The 22,300-nt window shown below is 39.4% G+C and overlaps 1 protein-coding gene across 2 annotated transcripts in view; it reads right to left on the bottom strand.

Annotated features, from left to right (window-relative positions):
* The window catches only part of cpamd8 (C3 and PZP like alpha-2-macroglobulin domain containing 8), a 59,754-nt gene that overhangs the window by 30,105 nt on the left and 7,349 nt on the right, over window positions 1-22,300 (bottom strand). For both annotated transcript variants that reach the window (XM_042483645.2, XM_042483644.2), the window contains exons 8-28: window positions 22,137-22,250; window positions 21,361-21,445; window positions 21,059-21,167; window positions 20,293-20,520; window positions 19,944-20,114; window positions 19,723-19,851; window positions 19,363-19,561; window positions 18,186-18,376; window positions 15,449-15,598; window positions 15,192-15,353; window positions 14,950-15,092; window positions 14,155-14,217; window positions 12,259-12,490; window positions 9,469-9,622; window positions 6,963-7,093; window positions 6,749-6,800; window positions 6,258-6,556; window positions 4,862-4,930; window positions 4,619-4,775; window positions 3,830-4,006; window positions 991-1,072 (exon numbers count right to left, since the gene is read on the bottom strand). In XM_042483645.2, coding sequence (XP_042339579.1) covers window positions 991-1,072; window positions 3,830-4,006; window positions 4,619-4,775; window positions 4,862-4,930; window positions 6,258-6,556; window positions 6,749-6,800; window positions 6,963-7,093; window positions 9,469-9,622; window positions 12,259-12,490; window positions 14,155-14,217; window positions 14,950-15,092; window positions 15,192-15,353; window positions 15,449-15,598; window positions 18,186-18,376; window positions 19,363-19,561; window positions 19,723-19,851; window positions 19,944-20,114; window positions 20,293-20,520; window positions 21,059-21,167; window positions 21,361-21,445; window positions 22,137-22,250 — 3,097 coding nt within the window. The remainder of the gene's footprint in view (window positions 1-990; window positions 1,073-3,829; window positions 4,007-4,618; window positions 4,776-4,861; window positions 4,931-6,257; window positions 6,557-6,748; window positions 6,801-6,962; window positions 7,094-9,468; window positions 9,623-12,258; window positions 12,491-14,154; window positions 14,218-14,949; window positions 15,093-15,191; window positions 15,354-15,448; window positions 15,599-18,185; window positions 18,377-19,362; window positions 19,562-19,722; window positions 19,852-19,943; window positions 20,115-20,292; window positions 20,521-21,058; window positions 21,168-21,360; window positions 21,446-22,136; window positions 22,251-22,300) is intronic.

A 22,300-nucleotide genomic window follows, 5' to 3' on the forward strand; every position in this document is an offset into this window, starting at 1 on the left:
AACACTGCATTACGGCTGCTTTTAAGCAGGCAGTAAATGTACTGCTCTACTCGTGAACTCTGGAACTAAAACAAAAGTCGGGCTTGTTTTGGATGCAAGTGTGTTGTTGATGGATTCATAAAGTGTCTGATGCAGGTTTACTCAAGGTTCACCATCGAAGTTGTGCCCACGCAACCCACACTTGTAGCCTTGGGCAGCCAAGGAAAACTCCAAACCACTGCTTGTTACATCCTCATATCCTCCCGCAGTCATCACGGGAAGAGTTCAAGGTTTCCATAGCAGTTTAATGTTACCAATTACACCCAGGTAGTGAGTCATTAAGATGCATGCTCGTCTGCTACTTTCTAAGCCATGTCAAAAAAAAAAGTAGAGAACCATTTGGTGAAGTGGCTCCAGACAACTTATAACACTGTCTCCAATAGTGGCATTAAGAGCTCGTCTGCGGGGCCAAAGCAGCATGGGTCCACTCAGTGCCACGGATATGAACCCTGATTAACTGCAAATAACTCTTGACAGCTTTGCCTACCTCAGGGATCCAATTATGCAGTTTGTTTATGATTCTCTGTCGTTTATGTAACCTGCTGTTTCACAGCGTTAGCTCTATTAAATATCATAATACCCACCTCAGCTCATAAATCAGCCAGAGGTATGCACATTGTGCGTGGGCCCTAAAATGCAAGCAGTGGAGCTCCCCATTGAGAGCATTGATTTCAGTTTTATAAATATCATGAGGCGGTCGTGCCTGCCTGCCTGCCCCCGGGGAGTGTAAACATGAAATAAACACTCAGAGGAAAAACTAACCAGTGATTTCAACACATCAACAGGAATAGATTAATTTGAGCACAGCGTACTGAGATGCTAATAAAAAACTTCATTGCTTTGGCCAGCAACCTATGTCCCAGTTCATGCTGAAGAATGTGGATACAGCTAAGCATAGTCTGGCTGGTATGAGTTGTATAAACTTCAACAGCTACACCTACAATGACTTACCACATACTGCCAGAGGAATCCCTTTCTCCGAAGGCACTGTAGGATCCATCCTGCCGTTTGTAGGTCAGTTGTCTCTGGTAGCCTGGATAAGAATAAAGAATGGGAGAGCACTATGAGCTTAAAGATTATTTACATATTTACATTAACCAGTGCCAACTGCTAGCAAAGCATTTCATAGGATCCTCATGTTTTATGAAATGTACACTTATGAGAGGTGAACTCACACATTTTCCTGAACAAAAATTCTAAACTTTTCCATGACTTTTCAAGAACCTATAATTTAAACAAAAAAGTTTTCTTTTCCCCAATTGCCCGGCATTTTTCAAACATATCGGATTCAAACTCTATTCAACCACAATTTCAGCTAGCTGAGGGGAGAGGCGGAACAAGGGGAGAAAATGAAGAAACTTATGTTGTGGTAAACAAAACTAAATAGTCACACATGATGCATGTAAGAGCTATGTTATGTTGAGAGCTACAGGGAATACATTTGCTGTTTGGTTACATTACGTGGACGGTTAGCTACAGAAGGTTACTGTAACATTTTTATTACACAAAAGAAAATTCTGTGACCTTTCCAAAACTTTCAATTATTTTGACTATTTCCATGTGAATGTGAAATTCCATAACTTTTCCAGGTTATCTGTGTCCATGAATACAAGTAGATTTTAAAGTAAATTGTATTTAATGTTCTAGAAATGTGTCATGGTGTTAAGTGGCTTCATCTTTCATCATGTGATCTTTGAAGTTCAGGCAGGAAATGAGGAGCAACGAGGTGAGACTGAACTCTGGGCAACGTGGTGTTTTCCTGACCTTGAAATTGTTTTTGGCCATTCATTTGGTATTTTTATATAGTGCTCAAAAACATCATAGTACATTTGTTCCTGTACTTTACAGCCTTTTGGCTGCATTTCCACTTTTAATGATATAAAACCTCTACAACAAATTCTTCTGGGATCCTGAGACTATGCATGCATTTTAAAGGAGCAGTTCATCCCAAAATAAAAAAAAACACGTATTTTTCTTCTTACCAGCAGTGCTATTTAATAATCTAGATTGTTTTGGTGTGAGATGAAAAGTGTTGGAGTTACCAACCAAAGAGATGTCTGCTTATTCTCAGATATATTTGAATTGGATGGCGCTCAGGACTTGGGGTGCTCAAAGCGCCAAAAAATACATTTGAAAAACTCAACACCAAACAACACCCACAAACCGAATCACCACACAAAATGGAGCATGAATCAACTCATGGACAAGAGGCTCATGCTCGTGATAGTACAAGATGAAAACCTTACGGTGTCCTCATCGTCTGTGTTGTAACTTTAGCGAGCTCAGTGGTGGTAGGTGAACTAGAAGTAGATGCATGCTTAGGTATTCTTGCAGAGTAAACCTATGACGATATGAGTTCGGAGTGAAAATGGGTTAGGTAACCACATAACAGAACAGGGCATATGGGTGAGAAGATGGATGGGTCCCACAGACAATGAACTTTCATACAGGAGTCCGGCGTTCACATCCTGTGAGGATGCATCTGTGTGTGTTTTTTCTACACCTTAACAAGTGCCTCTGTTGCCTAAACCTAACCATCCCAGACTTTGGTGCCTAATTCCAACCATTGTTGTTGTGTGACAACAGGGACTGTGGCGTGTCATCCCACCATAGCGGCAACCCGGAACATCGTAGGTTGACGCAGTCAGGATACCTAAAATGTCATAGGTTGACGTGAAAAGTCACTATAAGACAATCACCATGTGACGACTTTGGAGTGAAAACATGTTGGGCAGACATCTCGACAGTTGATATCCTCAACACTTGGCAACTCACACCAAAAGAATGTAGCTAATAAGTGGCACTACAATTAAGAAGAAAAGTATGTATTTTTGATTTTGGGGCAAACTGTCCCTTTACCGATTCCACTGAGTCACAACTTCTTTATATCAATTCACATAGTCTCTGATAAAGCATACTGGGAAAAAAATGAAAGAGTCACTGAAGGTGAGTGAGTCTTTTTGAGAGTAAGTGTAGAAAACAGAGGAGATGGAGAACAGATTGGTCTGGGTAACTCTGAGTAACGACGTCCGGCTTCAAGTTCCGATTCCATGATCCAAAGTAGTTAATGCCAGCCAAGCCGAGGCTCCTCTGTCGAGAAATCCACAGTTCCACAAACAAAAACCATTATCCAAGGTAAACTTCCCTCCAGTAGTTTCCAGAAAACCCCAAAACAGTATTCAACTTGCCAACAATTAGAAAACATTCCTTCCGCTCAGTATTAAGTCACTTGGGCGAAGTCAGGCCAGAAGGGATTTGACTTGTAGAGATTCACAGCACAGAGAGTTTAATTGACGCTTTTGTTTCTTCTGCAAAAACAGCTGCTGGCTAATTGGAGGTAGGTCAGCAGGATTTGGGGAATGCAGCGCATCTTCGAGTAAACCTGTCATCAGGTATCTCAATAGTGGATCAGACAGGTAGAATCAATGATACCGAAGGTGATCCCACATTTCAGAGTCAAATGTTGGATCATTGATTCAGGTTTGTCCAAAAGAAGCAGTCCAAGATGATAAATTACATGAAGTAAGCTTCCGATAAATATCTTTACATTTGAAACATTTTGCTGACATCTTAGCCAAACCACATTACAGTGAGTATATTAGGAAAATTCTTAAAATCAAGCTCAAAATGACAAGAAATCAAAAGTAAATTCAATTCTATATTTCGTTCTTACAGTAAAGACAACAGAGAGTATTTTTAAAACTTAGTGAGGAGCACATCTTTAATCCACTGGGATAAGTTTACATTAAAAGTTTGGTAAAAGAGTGTGATTAGGTTGCAGGTTAGTTACCTTGCAGCAGATAGTCAGTCGCTTCATTCTCGACCTCAGGACTCAGCTGCCTGGTCTTCTGCAGGTACTTGAGAACAAAAACGTTGGGGGCAAAGTGGATCATATTCTGCTCCCCACATCCAAAGGGCAGCCGCAACAGCTTGTCCAGGTTATTAAGAGTTGGCCCCATCACATCACCTGATATGGGTGAGAAATAGGGGGTGAGGAAGCAGCCACTGCAGCAAAGACATACCCTTTGTAGATGAGCTACCTGGTCTACAAGGTGAGCTAATGGGTGGCCCGTTACTGAGAAAAAGTTTTTCCCAAATGTTGATTGCAACATAAAATAGGACTTTTGGGGGAAATATCTGGCATTTGAGAGGCAAAACGTTTTTTTTTTAAAGAAATAATGTTATTGAGATTTTACAATGCAATGTCACAAAAAAAGTAATTTTTTAATTTTTTTAAAAGACTTTTTTCAATTAAGGTCTTATTTTAGATTAATGAACTAAATGCCTTTTAAAACTTTTTTTCATCATGTATCATTCAATCAAATTTTATTCATATAGCATCTACCAAACAGAATAAGCAAAACCTTAAAATCATAAAAAACATAAAATAGTATGACACTGCATAAAAGCCAGACTAAAAAAATAGGTTTTTGGTTTTTGTTTAAAAGTATCAATATTTATGGATAGGAAAGACCCTATTTAAGTATGTAGATAAGATGTGGTGTAATGGAAGTAAAAGATAACTTAGTGTTTTTTCACACAATAATTCATATGTGCATGCACACATAAAAAAGTTTACCAATCATGAATGCGGTCGCCCTTTCAGATCCAGGCACCATGTTGTGTGGGACCCCCAGAGTGAAGGCCTCATTGTGGTTCTCATCAGAGTCTTCCTTCCTCCAGATCTTAAACTCCCCAACTGATCCCCAGCCTGTTGAGAAGCCTATGTGACGCACCTGGATGAACAAACAATTTATTTTCATTTACACTATCTGTAAAAATAAAAATTACCGCAACTATAAGTGTCATAAAAGAGTCAAACCTGTCCGGGGAATTGGCCTGCCCACTGGAGGATCACTGACTCATTGGACGGGTGTAAACCATGGCCAACCTAGAGGGAATAATGCAGACAGAAGGCAAACACCTCAGGAACAGAAATAGATTTTGGTCAACAAAAACCAACACAAATCAGTGAACACACTTTAGAAAGCAACTGGTTCCTGTTTTTTTGGACTCCCTCATACCGAGCACTAATAATGTCTTTCTGATGCCAGTGTGATTCACTCACCTCCCACACACAATCACAAATATACAAACAGACCCATGTAGAGCACATTTCCTCTCTGCTGCTAGAGTATCGTTGTGTAATCACGTTAAACCAAAGACCATGCAGGGCCAAGCCCCACAGCTCCAAAATGCCAGTGTCCCCCAAAAAACAAGTGAATACTATTGAGCTGTAATACACAGGCTTTTAACTGCTGCCTTTGGTGAATGGTGCGGGGCTAATGCTGGGGAGCAGTGTGCCAGCCGGAGAGTGCCATGCGAGCACCAGGCCATGGATCACTGGGTGTCCTCAGTGACATCAGCCTGTTAAGCGTGACCTTACAGGAAGGCATGCCAGTAAAAGTGGCGCCAGTCCTCCTAACACACAGACCCCATGGCCTGCTGAGTCTTTTTCACTCTCCTCTCTTTGTGTCGGAGGATCCGCTTATGATCTGAACACAAATCTGTTGCACTTGTTAGTGCAGGATATTTCATCAATCAATGCTTTCATCTGTTTACACGCTAAACAGTAGATATAGTTACAAACGATAACACTAAACTAGGGCTGTGCCAGACTCTGAATAATGTCAGTCAAATCAGATTTGGTTCACTACTAATATTCAATGTTTTTTTTCCATATATAGTTTTAAATTTTTTACCAGTCTATGTGGGACATTCAGTGTGACAGCGGCATTCACGTAATAATATAAACGAGCTAACGGCACTAACGACTGGTCAGAAACGTGCAACATTTTTTGCTGACACTAGATATTAAACAAAAGCCAGTCTGGATTGTATGAGGTTGCTCTAAGCTGTAAATTTTCCACTTCGCAGTAGAAGAGAGATGTTTTCTCTCCTCTCTCCCCCTCTTTGCTGCTGCCGAACATGTGTCTGCAGCAGCTTGTACCAAAGAGTAGCGTAAAGGTCAAGAGGGCTCACTCCGCAGCAAAATCTGGGGACCAAAACATCCCCAGAAATACACTGCACAGCACAATTACTACCAAAAAAAAGATAATTTGGATCTTCAACTTTCAAGGGGATGCCCTCTGCTAAACCAATACTTATATTTATCACAGTGACCAATGAGATCCTCAGTATTGCAGATGGGGGTTTTACATTGAAAGAACTGACTTTTCAAAACAACTCTTCCTTCTGCAGTTTCTTTATCTCCTTACTTGTACTACGCCTCCCTTCCAGCTGATCCAGAAGCTGCGGAACTCGTCCCAGGAGAGGATGCCTGGTGTGGCTGCACTGATCAGGGGCTCACCCATCTTGCCCAAGGAGATCCAAGAGCGAGTGTTTTGCCTACCCCCCAGTACGATCTCTAGCATCTCTGCACTGTCGTGGGGGCTGGCAGAGAGGGCAAAATGGGCATCGTTGTGGGTCTTCACTGCCACTTGGAACTGGTTCATCTTGGCCGGCTTTTTCACATACTGATACTCGTACTTGTTGGGAGTGGAAATGTGGATTCTCTCTGAGGATGGAAATTTGAAATACACTAAGGCTTGGGGAAACTGGCAGTAGTCACAGTGCACTGACATTATGCATGCATCAATTTAAGAAAGGTAACTAGGGACACTTGTACCAGGAAAACTGTGATCTCCTATTCATCTCCTGAAAAATTATCAAAAATTATATGAAATCAGGAAAATATGTCCACACTTACCATTGGGACAGAAAAAGACACTGTAGGTATATTCCCTGGGAAGGCCTTCTGGCTGCAAAGAGAATGAGAAAGAAAGTGAATGAGGGGGATGCATGAAAAACATAAAAAAGATTCTGACAAATTATCTCACCACAATTCTAACCTTATGTTGATTAAATGCAAAATTGAATGCAAGTCTCTCTTAAGTGACACTGATCAATATCAGCTCTCTTACCTCCACCTGGACAGTCCTACGAACATAATCCAGGCCGATTGGGGTCCTTCTATCGTCCACATCATTGTTTGTTTTGCCTGCCTGGAATCCATCTGAACAGCAGCTTGGTTCGCTGTAGGCAATAGCACGAGCTATCGAAGCGGTAAAGAAAAGAATCAGCACTTCAATTATGTCACAGCACAATATCACCCTTTTGAGTGCCTAGAATGTATGAAGTGTCACCTCGAGGCAGTGGTGAGGTCCCTAAAAAAACAATCTGGATATTGAGGCTCGTGATATTGTGTACTTACAAATCGGTCTAACTACATACATATGATTAAGGTCCGAACATAACAATTTTTAAAAATATTTTGTGTTGCTATTTTGTGTTTTGGACACACCCTCTCTTTTATTTAAGCCACCCTGATTTGAAATAAATAAATGTAAAAATCAAGATCATAAGTAAATTTCTTTGCATTCATTTGTTTCCCAGTCGAGACACTTTGGTAAGAATTGCTTCATCTTGTCAATATGGACTTCAAAATCATTTTTAAAAATAATGTCAAAAATAATGGAATTTTAAACATATGTATATATGTATGTATGTATATATCCCGACATTAGTGATTTATTTTTTTATATATATACACATATATATACATATATAAATCACTTATGCCTGGATACGGCCATATCTCTCATGTCACTTGTCGACATCAACATACGTGACATAGGACAAACATGTCTGTAAGAGGACTCCCAGTTCTCTTGCTGGGGAGCACATTGGAATTGTGGCCCTGTGCCAATGGCGTCTCTTTGTGTGTGTGTACTGAGAGGGAAACACAAGGGGCCAGGGGACTAGGAGTGGGGCCATGGGGGGCCCATTGACCGCCAGTGACCTGCAAACTCATCAACATGCCACTGAGTGTCACAGCACAGCTCTGGTTGCTCCCCCACTGCCGGCCTGCTTTGTTCTCACATGCGTTCTGGAGGGGACTGTTTGTAACTCTGGGTGGGTGACCAGATCACATACAGCTCCGCCTCTTGGCCAGCAGGGCTCTCTTAAGTCAAAGGCTTGCCTTTTTGTAAGGCATCACACTGAGGGCACAGACGTCCTTCTGAAAGGATGCTATTTTTTTCCAAAAACCTCTTGCCACTTAAGAATTCAAATAATGCTCTCTCCATGATACAGCACAGTCTCACCTGTATTGTTTGCATTAACATCAAAACATCAAAACTTTGAAGCATACCTTTAAAACACAGGCTGTGTCTGCCTACTTTCTGGGATTATGGGATATAAAAATACTTGATATGAAAATTTTTGTAGTTACTTTACTTCTGTAAATTGGCAGCTGCTTTGCTGCTGTTTATTTTAGTAATACAACAGTTTATTTGAGCTATTATACAGACCAACAATGAAAAGAGTGGCAAATGGTGATGAAATCTGTCATATGACCTTATGATATCATGAGAAAATCACATGAAAACTAGGGGTAAGGGAAAAAATCAATGCAGCATAGTTTGGGGATATTTTGCATGGCCATAAGTATCTATGTTTTTGTTATAGAAATGATTAATATTGCAAATGCGAACAAAAATTTTGGTAGCCTACTTCAATAATCAGTCAGTCAAATTAACTGCTTTTTAGTCCACTAGATACATTTTGCTGCAATAAAAATGATTAATTGAGATGAACAGACTGAAAACCTTATCTTATTGAATTAAACAAAGTTTACAAAGTTTGCCTTTGGTGATATAATCTGCAGTTGAAAAAGGTAATTAATTGCAATATATGTTATCGTAATACTCAATAAATTGCAATGTTTAAAATCGCAATAATATTTCATTGTGACTTAAAAGTGTTGTGATGATATCATATCATAGGGCCTCTGGCATTTTCCACCCCTTGTTGAAATCTTTTTACATTGCTTTTAAATGTATATATAATTATTGAATACAGGGTGCCCAGTAGCTCAGTGGGCAGAGTGGGCGCTGCATGTACAGGGACAATGTCCTTGCCGCAGTGGTCATGTGTTCGCTTCCAGCTTGTGGACCTTTGCTGCATGTCATCCCCTCTCTCTCACCCTTTCATGCTTAAACAGCCCATCTCCAGTAAAGGCAAAAGCAAAAAAAAGTAATCAAGATTCCTAATTTTTGTTCAATTTAGCTATTGTTATTTATTTAATTTATTCTATGAAATGGTGTTGTCATGGCCCATGGGGAAAAACTGACATTGCGGGCATATAATTTAAAATTTGTTATGAAAAGATAATTATAACAAAGCTATAAAGTGATGACGCAGTGAACAGCAGAATGACCGTAGTAACTATTAATAATAATTAGGTTATTAAAAATAAGAGAGAGCAAGAGAGAGCAGCTGGCAGCAAATTAGTACTGCAGGAAAAGAGTTTTGAAGAATCAATGTTTTTTCTTTTCTTTTAAGGGGGTCTTTGGGGGCAAAGGGGTTCTTTGTAAAGCCTTTTGAGGCAAATTTGTAATACTATATAAATAAAATTGACTTGACTACCTGTGATGTTTGCGGACCCCAGCTCAGTGAAAGACAACACGATGGATGTAGGCGTAGCCTCTCCAGGAGCAACACACTTCTTCCTGGTAAGATGGTGCTTTCCAGGGTGGCCGACAAACTTTATGCCTTTCGGAACTGAGACTTTAACATGAACCTGTGAGAGGAGACAGGAGAGGAGAGGACAGGAAGAGACAAATCAGAGGCAATTGATCTCCTCTGACAGTCTACAATGACATCATTCCTGCCGGCACGCCCCTCCCTCATATAGCGTGTTCTCCTCAAAGCTCCGAAAGCGAGGGAGAATTTTTAAATCACATTGTGAATTTTCCATGCTGACTGACTCATGCTTCTCAAGCTCCCTGAAGGATTAAGTTCCACTCATCGTCCAATTTTCACAGAGGGCTCGGTAATGCAGAGGGATCTTTTAACTGTTCTTTATCCACACGCCACGAGTCGTAAATAACTGAGCAGAAAATATAGGAATCACATGTTGCCGGCGTGGACATCAAAGGAAGGGCTACTCTGGTTTGTATATTCACCTAACATGACATCAGGGCAGCACACGCACAGGCCATTTAACAGGCTCGTCTGCAAACATCATGATGTCATCTGTGTGGAGCGCAGGATGGACCCATTTAAGGCCAAGACGGAGCTTAGAGGGCTATTCAAAGTGAGCGCTAAAACATACTTCTGGGCTAATCTCATAATTTCACATTACAACCTTGTGCTTCCTTTGGCCTCCATTTCCAGTCCCACGATACCCCTGGGCCTACCTACGGTTATTCCATAACAAGCCTCGTCTAATTCATCATATTGTTTTGACATCCCACTGACTCTACAGTGGTTTGCATGTTTCAGCCTAACACCTATGAACCACATCATGTGTTTTTAAGGTTGGTTTCCAGCACCTGGAAGATTCTTTGTGTCTTTACTTCAAACATTTGTCTAAAAGTGAGGATAGAGTGTCTGGTTTATTGTTCAGAACGTAAAGCCCCAAGAGACAAGATTTTTCATATTGAGCTGTGTAAAACAAGTGACTTGACTTTTCTACTCATAACCTTTTGAAACATGGATGGACAGTTTTTTGTGCTGCATCAGTCACCTTTAACCTACCTTTAAGGCATTTAAACATTTGAAACCTGAGCAAAAAGGGTTAATTCTCTTCCAAAACATGGGAAAAGAACATTGCAAGAAACTGAGAAAAAAGTGACAACAACCTTGAAATTAATGTTTAAAAGGGGAGAATATTAGAAAATTATGAAACAAAAAGGTAAATCATATTATATATTAAATTCTATATTCAAAATATGTTAACAAACATATAACATTCTTAATTTCAGCACTATTTTCAGGTAATTTCCTCATTTATTTTTGTGTTTTACTTTCTTTTTTGTGTGTGCTAATTTTCAATTAATTTCCTTGTAACTTTTTTACACATTTTTGATACTTTTTGCTTCATTTCTCGTTAAGATGCTCATTTCCTTCTTCCCACGTTTCTGAAGAAATAAAGCTGATTTGTTCAGCTTTCAAAGGGTTTATCTACTCATGTTATTAGACAGCAAAAACTTGCTTGGACTTAACACCAGCTTTAGACAAATAATTCATTGACCAAAGAACACCTTTTTTGGCATTTATATGTTTGTTTAGCAGTTTAAACCTTTTTTTCTGACAATTTTGATTGCTCCTATTTGTTTATCTAATTTTCCTCCCACAACAGGTGTAATGAGGCCAAAAACAGTTTATTATATATATATATATATACATATATATATTACAGAATTTATTAACTGTATATAATCATTATTCCTGATAATATGATTAATAAAGGTACCGTCTGGACCCATCTGGACCCATATAAATGGACCATATAAACAGGTAATGATCCACCCAAAATGGGTGCAACTGCACCCTGAGGTGCCTTAAGGACAGGCCAAGTGTGCTGCATGATATATCATATCATTGTTAATTAATTTAGCATTTTAAATGTTTTATGATTCTAAACAAAGTTGGTGACATTGTAAAACATGTCAGTACTACATATCAATAGACAAAAAAGCAACAAATATTGAAATTACCTCATTACCAGGATTAGGTGGCGCGGGGTGCCATGATGAAAAAAAGGTTCTTTGAAGGTTTTGTGGGCTCTTAAAATGTTTGGAGTCACTGGATTGATCAATTGAAAATGATTAATTCATTGAAGTTAATTTGAGTTATGAGACAATGAGCTTTTTAGCAATGGTGGCTATAGTGAAAGCCCTTTCTACTGCTGATGTTGCTCACTGAAACTGCACAAAAACAGATTATAAAGCTTCATGCAGAAACATCTACCGTCACAAAAATCCTACTATCAGTTGATAGGAGTGTAATGAACTCCAGGAGCCTGCAGTGAGATACAAAACATTACTACGTATGTCAAGCAAGAGAAAAATATTTTAGGCTTATCAATCAAATCTGAGACTTTTTAGTTTTAAAGGAAACTTTAGATCTTTTATGGACTTCTCAAGACCTGCACACACCCTAAAAATCTTATTTCCAAACCATCTTTTGGAAGATGGCTAACAGTAATGTAACATGCATGCATTATGTAGGTAATGGGCTAAATAGTACAGCCCTTTAAACTGTATCCTTGTCAACAAGTGGCATCCTCGTAATCTTAAGAAACATGTTTGAGATAAAGTGGGAGGTTTGTTCTGTGTGAAGGCCACTGCTGATGAGCCTTGTGGCACATACTCTGCACTGTGGAAACCTAACATGTTTCATGACCACCTGCCCTCTCATTCATCATCTTACCTCAGAGCAGGTTGGCAGGTAGTTGTAGACCGTGAGGGGAACTTTGGTCTGCTCCCCTCTGATTAAGCTGTAGGGCAAGGTGAAGTCAACAAAGAAGGGCTTGAAGGTACGAAGCTCCGCGGTCGTTGCTAAACCCAGCCCCTTTTCCTCTGACAGGCCGACAGCTTCTGTCACCCAGGTAGTGATTGAATCTGGCACATCCAGTCGCAGCTCAGCTTCCCCGCTTTCAGAGCTGTAAATGACAAATGTTGAGATACAACTTGAGCAGCGAACTTGGGTGGTTAAAAAACATTTTCAGCATCTTTTCATGGGTTTATAAAACACAAGCAATAAAAAGCGCAGGCTACAAGGACGGGCTTGATGAATCACTGTTGATCACTTTCATGTTAGCAGCACCTGTGTCAACACCAACAGCTGCACCGATGTAACTACAGCAAACACTCGAACATGGATCGGTGTGAGGGGCAGTCAGGTGTTGACCTGATCTGTTTCTTTGAATGAAATGGGCTGAGATCATTATTGGCAACGCATATTTAATGTTGGTCTTGGCAAACTGTCGTGGGCATAATAAAATTGAAAAACTCCATGTACGCCCTTCCTTTTGATCAAAGTTGCCCAAAATCCGCTTTAATAGACTTTTAAGGGAAATCAGAGTGCTGGACTTCACAGGAAATTAGGCAGAGCTGAAGTCCCATCCAAAGGAATCAAGCATATGGAAATCTATGGGCAGTTCATTTATATTGGCTGAAAATGAATGGAAGGAGCTGTTGAGAAAGTGACAGTCCGTTCCAAGATTGCCCAAAATAAATGAGGCACATTCACACCCAGAGGGGGGAAATGCTGGACGCTGCTGGAGCGAAGGAACACCAGACTCACCCCGCACCTTTCCTCTTCACGCTGTTGCTCTCATCCCACTTCCACCTCTCATCCTCACCCTTTCAACCACCTCTTTCTTATCTCAACTTGATTTGATTTGATTTTTACAAGACATTTTAAAAGCAGGACAACTCAAAGGAGTATCATGACATAAAAATCCCAGAGGACAGCACTTATAAATATTACTAAAAGCACTGATTTCCGCAGTGATCCTTGTGGAAACAGCGAAAAAATATATATAAACATACACATAATTGCAAACAAACAAATTACAGTATTAACCTGCTCTATCCCCCTTTCAACCCCATGTCCTGTTTATTCAATGGATGAGAGATATGATGAGTTTTTTGTACCTGGAGAATATATATATATATATATATATACATACAATTTTTGGGTCATTTCTTCCAATCATGCCATTTGCTCAGGTAACAAACGGTTAATTGTATTGCTTTTCTCTGTATTTTCTAAATGTAAAGATAGTTTGTGGTCAATTAACCAGTCTTTTACCAGACGGTTCTCTACTCAGAGTTTCGAGTATTACTCCTGTGTCTTTACCTGACACTAGTTGGGTGGAATCATCCGCATCATTTTATATGTCACTGCTGCTGACATCCCATTTGCATCTTTCCTATCTTCTCTTCCACCTTTCTTATTTTACCAATATTCTTCTGTTCAAACCTCCTTTTCGTTTTCCTCTTCCTTTTCTTTCCTACTCTTGTCTCTTCTTACACTTCAAGAATAATTCTTTCCTTTTCTTGTCTTTCCCTCTCCCTGTACTCTTCTAAATGCTTTAGATTTTGACAAAATCCTACATAAGTATAGACAATCTGGTGCACCTGATATTTCAAGCCACATGTATTCAACACATGCACACACGCACGCACGCATGCACACACGCGCACACGCATGCGCGCACACGCACACACACACACACACACACACACACACACACACACACACACACACACACACACACACACACACACTAGTGAAATATTTATACAAAGATTTAAATACCTGACATTGAGGCAGTGCCACACCCAAGTCTCTGGGAAAAATGTGCGCCTCCGCTTCTCTGCTCTGCAACCAAAACACAAGCTGACATCAATAAAAGGTTTCAGCTGCTCACAATAAAACAATACCATAATTGGAAAATGTATTATTCTGAATTCCACACTGACAATCTCTCAGTCACGTCATGTTGTTTAATGGTCATCACTAGAATGAGAGGTATTCGTGGCATTAAGGAATGCAGACCGAAAGTATGGACAAACCAACAAAGCTAATTTCTTTTGTCATGTTTTTCTCTTTCATGTCTATTACTCATTTCGGAGACCTTATTCAACCCAGGCATGACACATACTGAAATGTGTACTAGAATCTAATTCTAGGGAGCATTAAGTCATTATTGTTTTCTCATGGATTTGCTTTCAAATTTATTGTTTTCAGAAAATTAGATGCCAAAGACACTGTGTGTGGGCCAGTCAAAGATCATGGGAGAATTTTATCAATAACTTGTTCTTCGCCATCAGGCATTAAGGAGAGTGGAAAAGTAACAGTGTGATTGAATTCATTCAAACACAGGAACCATTAATGGTTTCAGAGAAAGCTTAGAAAGGATGTGGGTTTAACTTGTTTTTTTTAACTTTTAAATAAAAGATGATGGACTTTCTGAGCTTTGCATATCAGTGAAAAAAACTTTTCAGAGACACACACACACACAGTTGGAATAAAACAATGCATCTTCAGAGTTCAGAGTGGTTAGTTGATGCCCAGAGACGGCCTCTGACCTCTCTATAGAAGGTCATTTACCTGGTGGTGGGTCGAGAGTGCATGGCTGCCACTAAAGTGGAGGTGTGCGGCTGGAAAGCGGGAACGGCCTCGTCAGTGTACATGCCTCCACTCTGCCGATGGTTCAAACTCACCATATCTGTCATCACAACCAACCCTGTTTCCTATATTAAACATACAGAGAAACAGAAACACACACAACGCTTATTATTTTTATCACTGTACCATTACTGTGGGCTCTTTAACTAAGCGTGTGTTCTCACTGAGAAGGCGAAGCGTGCGTCCTTGGTGATGTCCCAGTGCCACGGGAACACAGAGGAGCGCCTGCGTCTCTTTGATGACAGCCCCGGCCACCAGAAGTGTCCGTCATCTTTAGGAATGCCGAATGCATCCGAAACGTCAAAATCTGCCAGCTCTTTAAACACCTGCACAGAGGAGACACATTTATTTACTTGTTTAAAAAACAGACTTAATAAAAGATTAAGCAACATTTTTAGGAATACGTAAACTTCAGACGGACCTTGTCTGGACTGAGCTGGAAGTCAGGCTTTAATAGATAAAGACTCTTATCCACAGTGGCCACACACACACAGGAGCCTTTTTCTCCCCGGACGTGCAGGGTGACAGGGTCCCCTGGCATGGACTCATTAGTCGACAGAGAAACAGACACCTGCAAACCAAAGAACACAAATGCAGCAAATTAATGCTGACCATAACACGAGCACTTCTATGGACCAGCATGCATTTATAGAAGGGGGAGGATAGCAGATTTTTCACTACATGATTATTGTGGCCAGAAGAGTTCACAATAACAATATTATCACGATATCTAGAGAAAATTACACAAAAATGTGTGTTTGTTTAAATCTGCTTATCGTGTGTTTTGTTTCTTTTTTTGGCAAATGAATTTCACTCACAACATAAGTCTAATGGCATCGATTGAGACTCTGTATCTGTACTGTCATACAGAAAGAGTAATTCCACTTAATGAATAGTGAAAAGTCAGCCACATCGTGCTGAAGGAGGAAAACAAAGTAAGAAAGGATAGAAACAGAAATCACTTAACAGGCCCTGGATTATTTACAAAATATTATATTTGTGTATTATTACAATATCAATATTTCATTTTTTAAATATGATGTTATCGTCAATACTTGTATATCAAGACACCCTTATTTATGCAACAAGTTAAGATTTCAATCAAAAGTCAAAGCTAAAGTCAACTTTGTTGTCAATTCTGCCATATGTACAGGACATATAGATGGGACTGAAAAAAGAACAGAAAAAGTATAAAAGGTAGGCAAGTCCTAAATAAAAGTGATAAATAACATTTATAATAAGTATAAATGGGGAGTGGGTGATGATTTCTATTATGCACTGAATGATTATTGTGCAAAAGGGATGAATAGTGCAAATACAATAAATAGTTCAGATAAGACCACAAATTCGACCATAATATCCAGCATTAGACCTCAACAAATATACAGCAGTAGGCTTGCAGCTCACAATTATTTTAGTTAAATATTTGTCTGATAATATATGTTTAGTTTGAGATGCATCAATTAACCACTGAGTGCATAATGCATCAGAGCATAGTGCAAAATGCCACTTTTCAAGAGCCCAAGGTGACTTTGAATTGCTTGCTTTTTCTGACTACCAATTCAAAACATACAAAATCTACAAATATCAAACAAATCATTTTGTTTGCAAAGCATGGACAAAATTTCAAAACCTTTTCATGACTTTTCAAGGACCCAGAATATTTTTTTTCGAGCTGTGTTTTTAAATGTTCTTGTCACACATCAACGTATATAAGAGCTACATTACGTCATCAGCTACAGAACATAAATCATTATGTTACAGTAACACACACAACACATTTCCATGATTTTTCCAGGCCTGGGATCATGGGAACCCAGAAAGCTGTAACCAGCAGTTAGCATTTTTTTTGTTTGTTTGCTTTTGATAAACGCCATAAACTATAAATTGATTATTAAAGTTGCTGATTAATTTTCTGTTGATCTTCAATTCAATTAATTGATTAAATGTTTCAGCAGTACTTGGCAGTGGTGTGCTTAAGAGTAACATTTGGTGGGAAAACACAAGGACAGAGAGTGGAAAACTACAGGCTTTGAAAGAGGGAGGGATGGTGAGAGTCGGGGCCATAAACTTTCACACATCAAAACTATTTTTCAACAGCGCGCAGTCACAAATTAGCCCTGTTAATCGGTTCCGCTGCCCTCCTTTCACCACTCTGTAACCTGTCATCCTCTGCTGTCACGACCCCACTCATCTGCCTGCGGCCTGCATGGCCTCTGTCTCATCATGCCCTCACAGCACCCTCCTCAAACACACACACGCACGCACGCACGCACAAACACGCACACACATATATACACACACACACACACACACACACACACACACACTTATATACACATACACACACACACACAAACACACACACACAGAGTGTTGTAATGGCATACCAGGGAGCTGTAAATACTTCAGGGAGTTAACTCCACCTAATGCAGGCAGGAACTGGGGAGCTCTCCCAGGCCAACACAGCTGTTTGTTTACAGACATTACGCTGTGGACAGAGCTGGTGCATGGATACTTGGATTCAGCTCCAAAATGTATACAGACATTTTTTCCAGGTTTTTATTAATTATTGCATAATAAAGCTATATTTATATCAACTAATTCATATCCAACATCAATGTTTGAGCAAGGAATGTACCCCCAGTTATAAGTTTAATATCTTAATGTGTGTTTATATGGGGTAATAAAGGGTATTACAGATAAAATGCTTTTCTTGGGATAAATTAACTTTAAAACCTGAACAAACTGGCTTAATTCCTTCAAAAACATGGGTAGAAGGCGGTAAGTAACTTAATAAGAAATTGCCAAGAAATCAGTAAAATATAAGTTAAGAATTACAAAAAAGTGATAAGCAAAAAAAAAGTTAAAAACACAAACAGAACAAAAGGAGATAAGACCAGAAAATGACCTTAAGAAAGTATGAAAAATAAAATATTTTTCTGTAACATAATGTTAAATATAAGTTCAAAAGGGTTAAAGGATTTTAGTCTATTCTGTTTGTATCACACTGTAATTACTAATGCTAATAAAAAGTCTTCTATCACTATAAAGCCCTTCTGTGTGTAGTAACTGATGAGCAGAAGAAAGCAGAGAGTTAGGCCTCACACTATTGTTATAATCTGCATTAAAGCCTTTTGTTTCATGTTAATGCAAACCTGGTTCTCAAAGTCGGGCTGGATGGGAATTTGTAGACTGTCTGTGACTCCTTCGCCATTTTCCCTCACATAGTAGACCAGCAGGCGGCTGAGTGGTGCCATGTTGTGGCTAACAGGGAAACGTAGATACGACACACAGCTATCCATCTCAGTCTGAGAGGAGGAGGAGGAGGAAGAGGACCCTGCGACACCTGGCAGAGTGACGAGAAGGGGAGTGACAGTTCATAAAAACAAACTGGTACACTGATGTTAAAGGCATGTGATAAAGATGCTGAGAAGGTTTATCATTCTTAATTAAAAGAAGAGACAGGAAAGTTGCAGGGGGTTAGTTTACTTACTGGTCTTTAAATTTTCCTTTTAGAAAAAGAAATGAAAAAAACAAAAAAAAAAAAGCTTTTTGATTTTCATTTCAAAATCCAAAAATGAAAAAAAAAAGGTGTTTTCGGGGTCAGAAATGGAATACACAGAACAGAAATACCACTTCATGTTTTTTTCTCCCTTCCAATAAGGGTCAATATTTCACCTTTTGGGGGGTACAAATATTCTTTTTTTCCTTTCCAACAAATAAAATAAGACCTATTTTCAGTGCAGAATCTCCTGACAAACCTTGCAAGAAAACCTGACTTCCCCATTCTCATTCCATAAACGCAAAGAATTCGTTTGAGATGATAGACCTTGTTTTGATGAGTCTTAAGTCATTACAGTGTTAATTATGACAATAAGTTCAGTCTTCAGTCTTCTCTCGCTAACTATACTATTGGATTTTGGCGCCCATGCATTGAATTTTTTTCCTCAGGAGATCTTTCAGTGACAGAAAACGAAATGACAACAGATTTTTTCGTCTTTGTTTTCTTGGTATTTTATTTTTTGGATAGGAGAAAAATTAAAGTAAGTGGCATTTCTATTCTGTGTATTCCATTTCTGACCCCAAAAAGTGGTATATTTTTCATTTTTCATTTTTTAAACTATCAATTTGTTCTTCTGTTTCTGAAAGAAAAATTCAAAAACCAAAAAGTACACTGACCAAGGGAACAAGGGCCTCTGTGATACTTTCAGAAAGTGCTGACTGCTACTAAAATGAAACTGAGAATAAACCTTAAGCTTAACTTCTAGCACAGACTGCTGAGAGGGTTTTCTGTGTAATCTATTAAAATCCAATGGATAAAAACATACTTACCAGGGGCAGAAGGAGGCAGGTGTGTGGGGTGAATGTTTTTGTCAAAGGTGACTGTCGCCCTTTTTCCTCGGTGCAAGGCTGTCAGGTTGGCTGGCTGTTGGCCTGATAGGATGATGTTCCCCCTCGATGCCACCTCGTAGTGTAGGGTGAAGTTACAGGGACATGTGGATTTCAAAGCAACTTCTGCTTCTTGGCCGACCTATGTTCCCAAAAAGACACAAATATACTGATGTTACTGGCGATATTGTGGTATTATGGTGTTTTTGGGGTTTTTTTTTGATGAAATGGTTCCAAAATGAACACTGATGCTGAATATGCCAAATTCACATGAAATTTTGATTAATTAAAGGCAGCACTGACCTTGAATGGGGCGCTGGGACTTTGAATCTGGATGTGACACCTACTGGGAGAGTACCAGCTACTGATAGACAGGTAGCTGGGCAGGTACTGGTCTCCTACTGTTTTGCCATCAATGGATGTCACCTTGGTCTATGCAAAATGAAAAAAAATTCTTTGACCCTCTCATTTCACCCTGTTTATATCACTAAATATCACAATCTAGTGCAACAACAGCCACTGACCTCTAACCAGACATACTGGGCAGCAGTGGGGATGGAGGGGATCTCAAAGGTGGCCTGGCCATCCTTGGAAATCAGCTCACTGGTGTAGACATTGTCCTTGGGGGTCAGCTCTGCCTTGACACGCACCCTCACCCCATCAGCTGGGCTCCCATCAGGGTAGGTCACCTCAATCTACAGCAAAAGAGTAAAGAAACCAGTAAGGAATATACAAAAAAAAGCAGACAAGAGGGTAAATATTATCCAATAATAGATCAATTTATTAGTCACCAGCTGACAAATATTAAAGCAGGCTTAGTACAGTATGTATTGGTACATACAGCAGCTGCATGTCTATATTTTGCTGCCTCACCTTCCCTTTGTAAGGCAGACCAGGCTTGAACTGTTTGCGTGTGTCTTTGGAGTACTTGATGTCGATGAGCTGTTTATGGACGGGTGTCGAATCATCAAATGTGGTTTGCCTGCTTCCATCTATGCTGGTCACAGACGCCCAAATGCTCACAGTGCCCCTGAAGTGATCGGCGACATCCACGGGCATCATGTCTTTGACACACAGGCTGAAGTTTGCTGAGCCTTTAATCTGCGATCAAGACAGGAGTGAAAATAATTATTATGTACAATGTATGCTTGATAATAAAAGTATTAAACTAAGTGTACTTAGTACTAAACTAACACAATCAGCAATCAATACAAGCCTTGATTATGCTATTACATTCATAAAAAGGAGCATTAACACAAAGTATCAGCAATGGTGGATGAAATAATTGAAATCCATACTTGACTGAAAGAACAGATTTATTACCAGAAAATGAAGAATGGTAAAAGTTAAAGTAACCTACAAAAATTTTACGAGAGTAAAAGTCTAAAGGGATCTGATATTTACTGCACTTCAGTATCAAAAGTAATTGTATGATATTAAATGTACTTAAGTATTGAAGGTAAATGCTGTAAATAAAAAAGCAAGTGGTCAAAATACTTGTACTAAGTACAATGTACTTTTTTTCTTTTAGAAAATTTAGTGGAGTAAAAATGAAAGTTGACAAAGTATTATCATTTTGTTACATTTCATCACTGAATATCAGAATATCTGTCGACCGGTATAAAAAAAATAAACTCACATCCATGGTTTTAATCACAGGATGGCCCATCTCGTGACGGTAGTAGCCCACTCCATTCACCGTCATATTCACTGTCAACTTCCCTGTCACTGGTTTCCCGAAGGTATATCTGTACAACAAGGACATGTCAGACCTCTACATCTACATGGCGCTAAGCTCAGTGAATCAGAGAAAGAATCAAAGAGCCTGATGAATGTACTTAGACAGAGCTACATGATGATGAGGAAGACAAAAGTTCCCCTCACACACGTACAGGCACACTTTTGTTTGATATATTCTGTAATGAATTTTAAGTGACTTACTTGGCCCTGACTGTAGCTTGCTGGCATGAGCTCAGATCACGAATGTAGTGTGGAGGATCAATCACCAACTCAAACTTGGGCATCACTGTGAGGGAGATGACACAACATAATCTCTGTTCCATATTCTACTTTTTGGTTATTTTTTTGTTGCATTGTGTCTTGTACTTTGCTTTCTGCAATAAAAATGTTCTTCTTATCTCAAAAGATATCTGTCAGAATCATGTGGCATTCATTTCTGAAACACTAAATGAAGCTTTTAAAGGTAGAGATTGTCAGTTACTGTTTGTAAACAAGCTCGTCAGTGAAAGTGAACGTAAAAACCAGATTCACTCTCGTGTGTCTTTCACCTTTCTTTATTTGCGGTGTTTTTTTCGGCACGTTGTCTCTTGGATGCCTTCTGCTACCTTTTTTATAAAGAGCCAATCTCACCTGAGTGGTGTTGGGGACATGCCCATGAATGTCTTGAGCACAGATTATCCAAAAAAAATAAGAAAATACAGGCAGAGGACAGAGTCTCTGAAAAAATTATAAACTAATAAAAACACAGCCACAGACTTCTAGTAGATCATAAGCAATGATTGAGAAGGATGACTTATATATATGAGTTTTAGGGGAAAATCCTGCATAGTATACGCTTAAAGTTTGCTCCACAGAGACTTTTTTCAATACACTGAGCATGTAATTTCATCACAAAAGAAAGACCTACAGTGCCCTTTACTCTACAAAGTACTCTTGATAAATAATACTATCAGTGCCTTGTATGTGTTGGTACTCACCATATTTCTGCACTTCAAATGACTTGTTATAGGTGTGGCCCTGCACCTCCACGAAGATAAACCACTCTCCAAACACGGGCTGGTCAGACAGAGGGAAACTCATGTTCACGACACCTATAGGACAGAGAAATGCAAGTTTATACCTTAAATGCCTGTAAAGTGAT

The sequence above is a fragment of the Plectropomus leopardus genome, chromosome 5 (genome assembly GCF_026936395.1).
Source record: "Plectropomus leopardus strain MGB_pleo_1.0 chromosome 5, ASM2693639v1, whole genome shotgun sequence".
NCBI lineage: Eukaryota > Metazoa > Chordata > Actinopteri > Perciformes > Serranidae > Plectropomus > Plectropomus leopardus.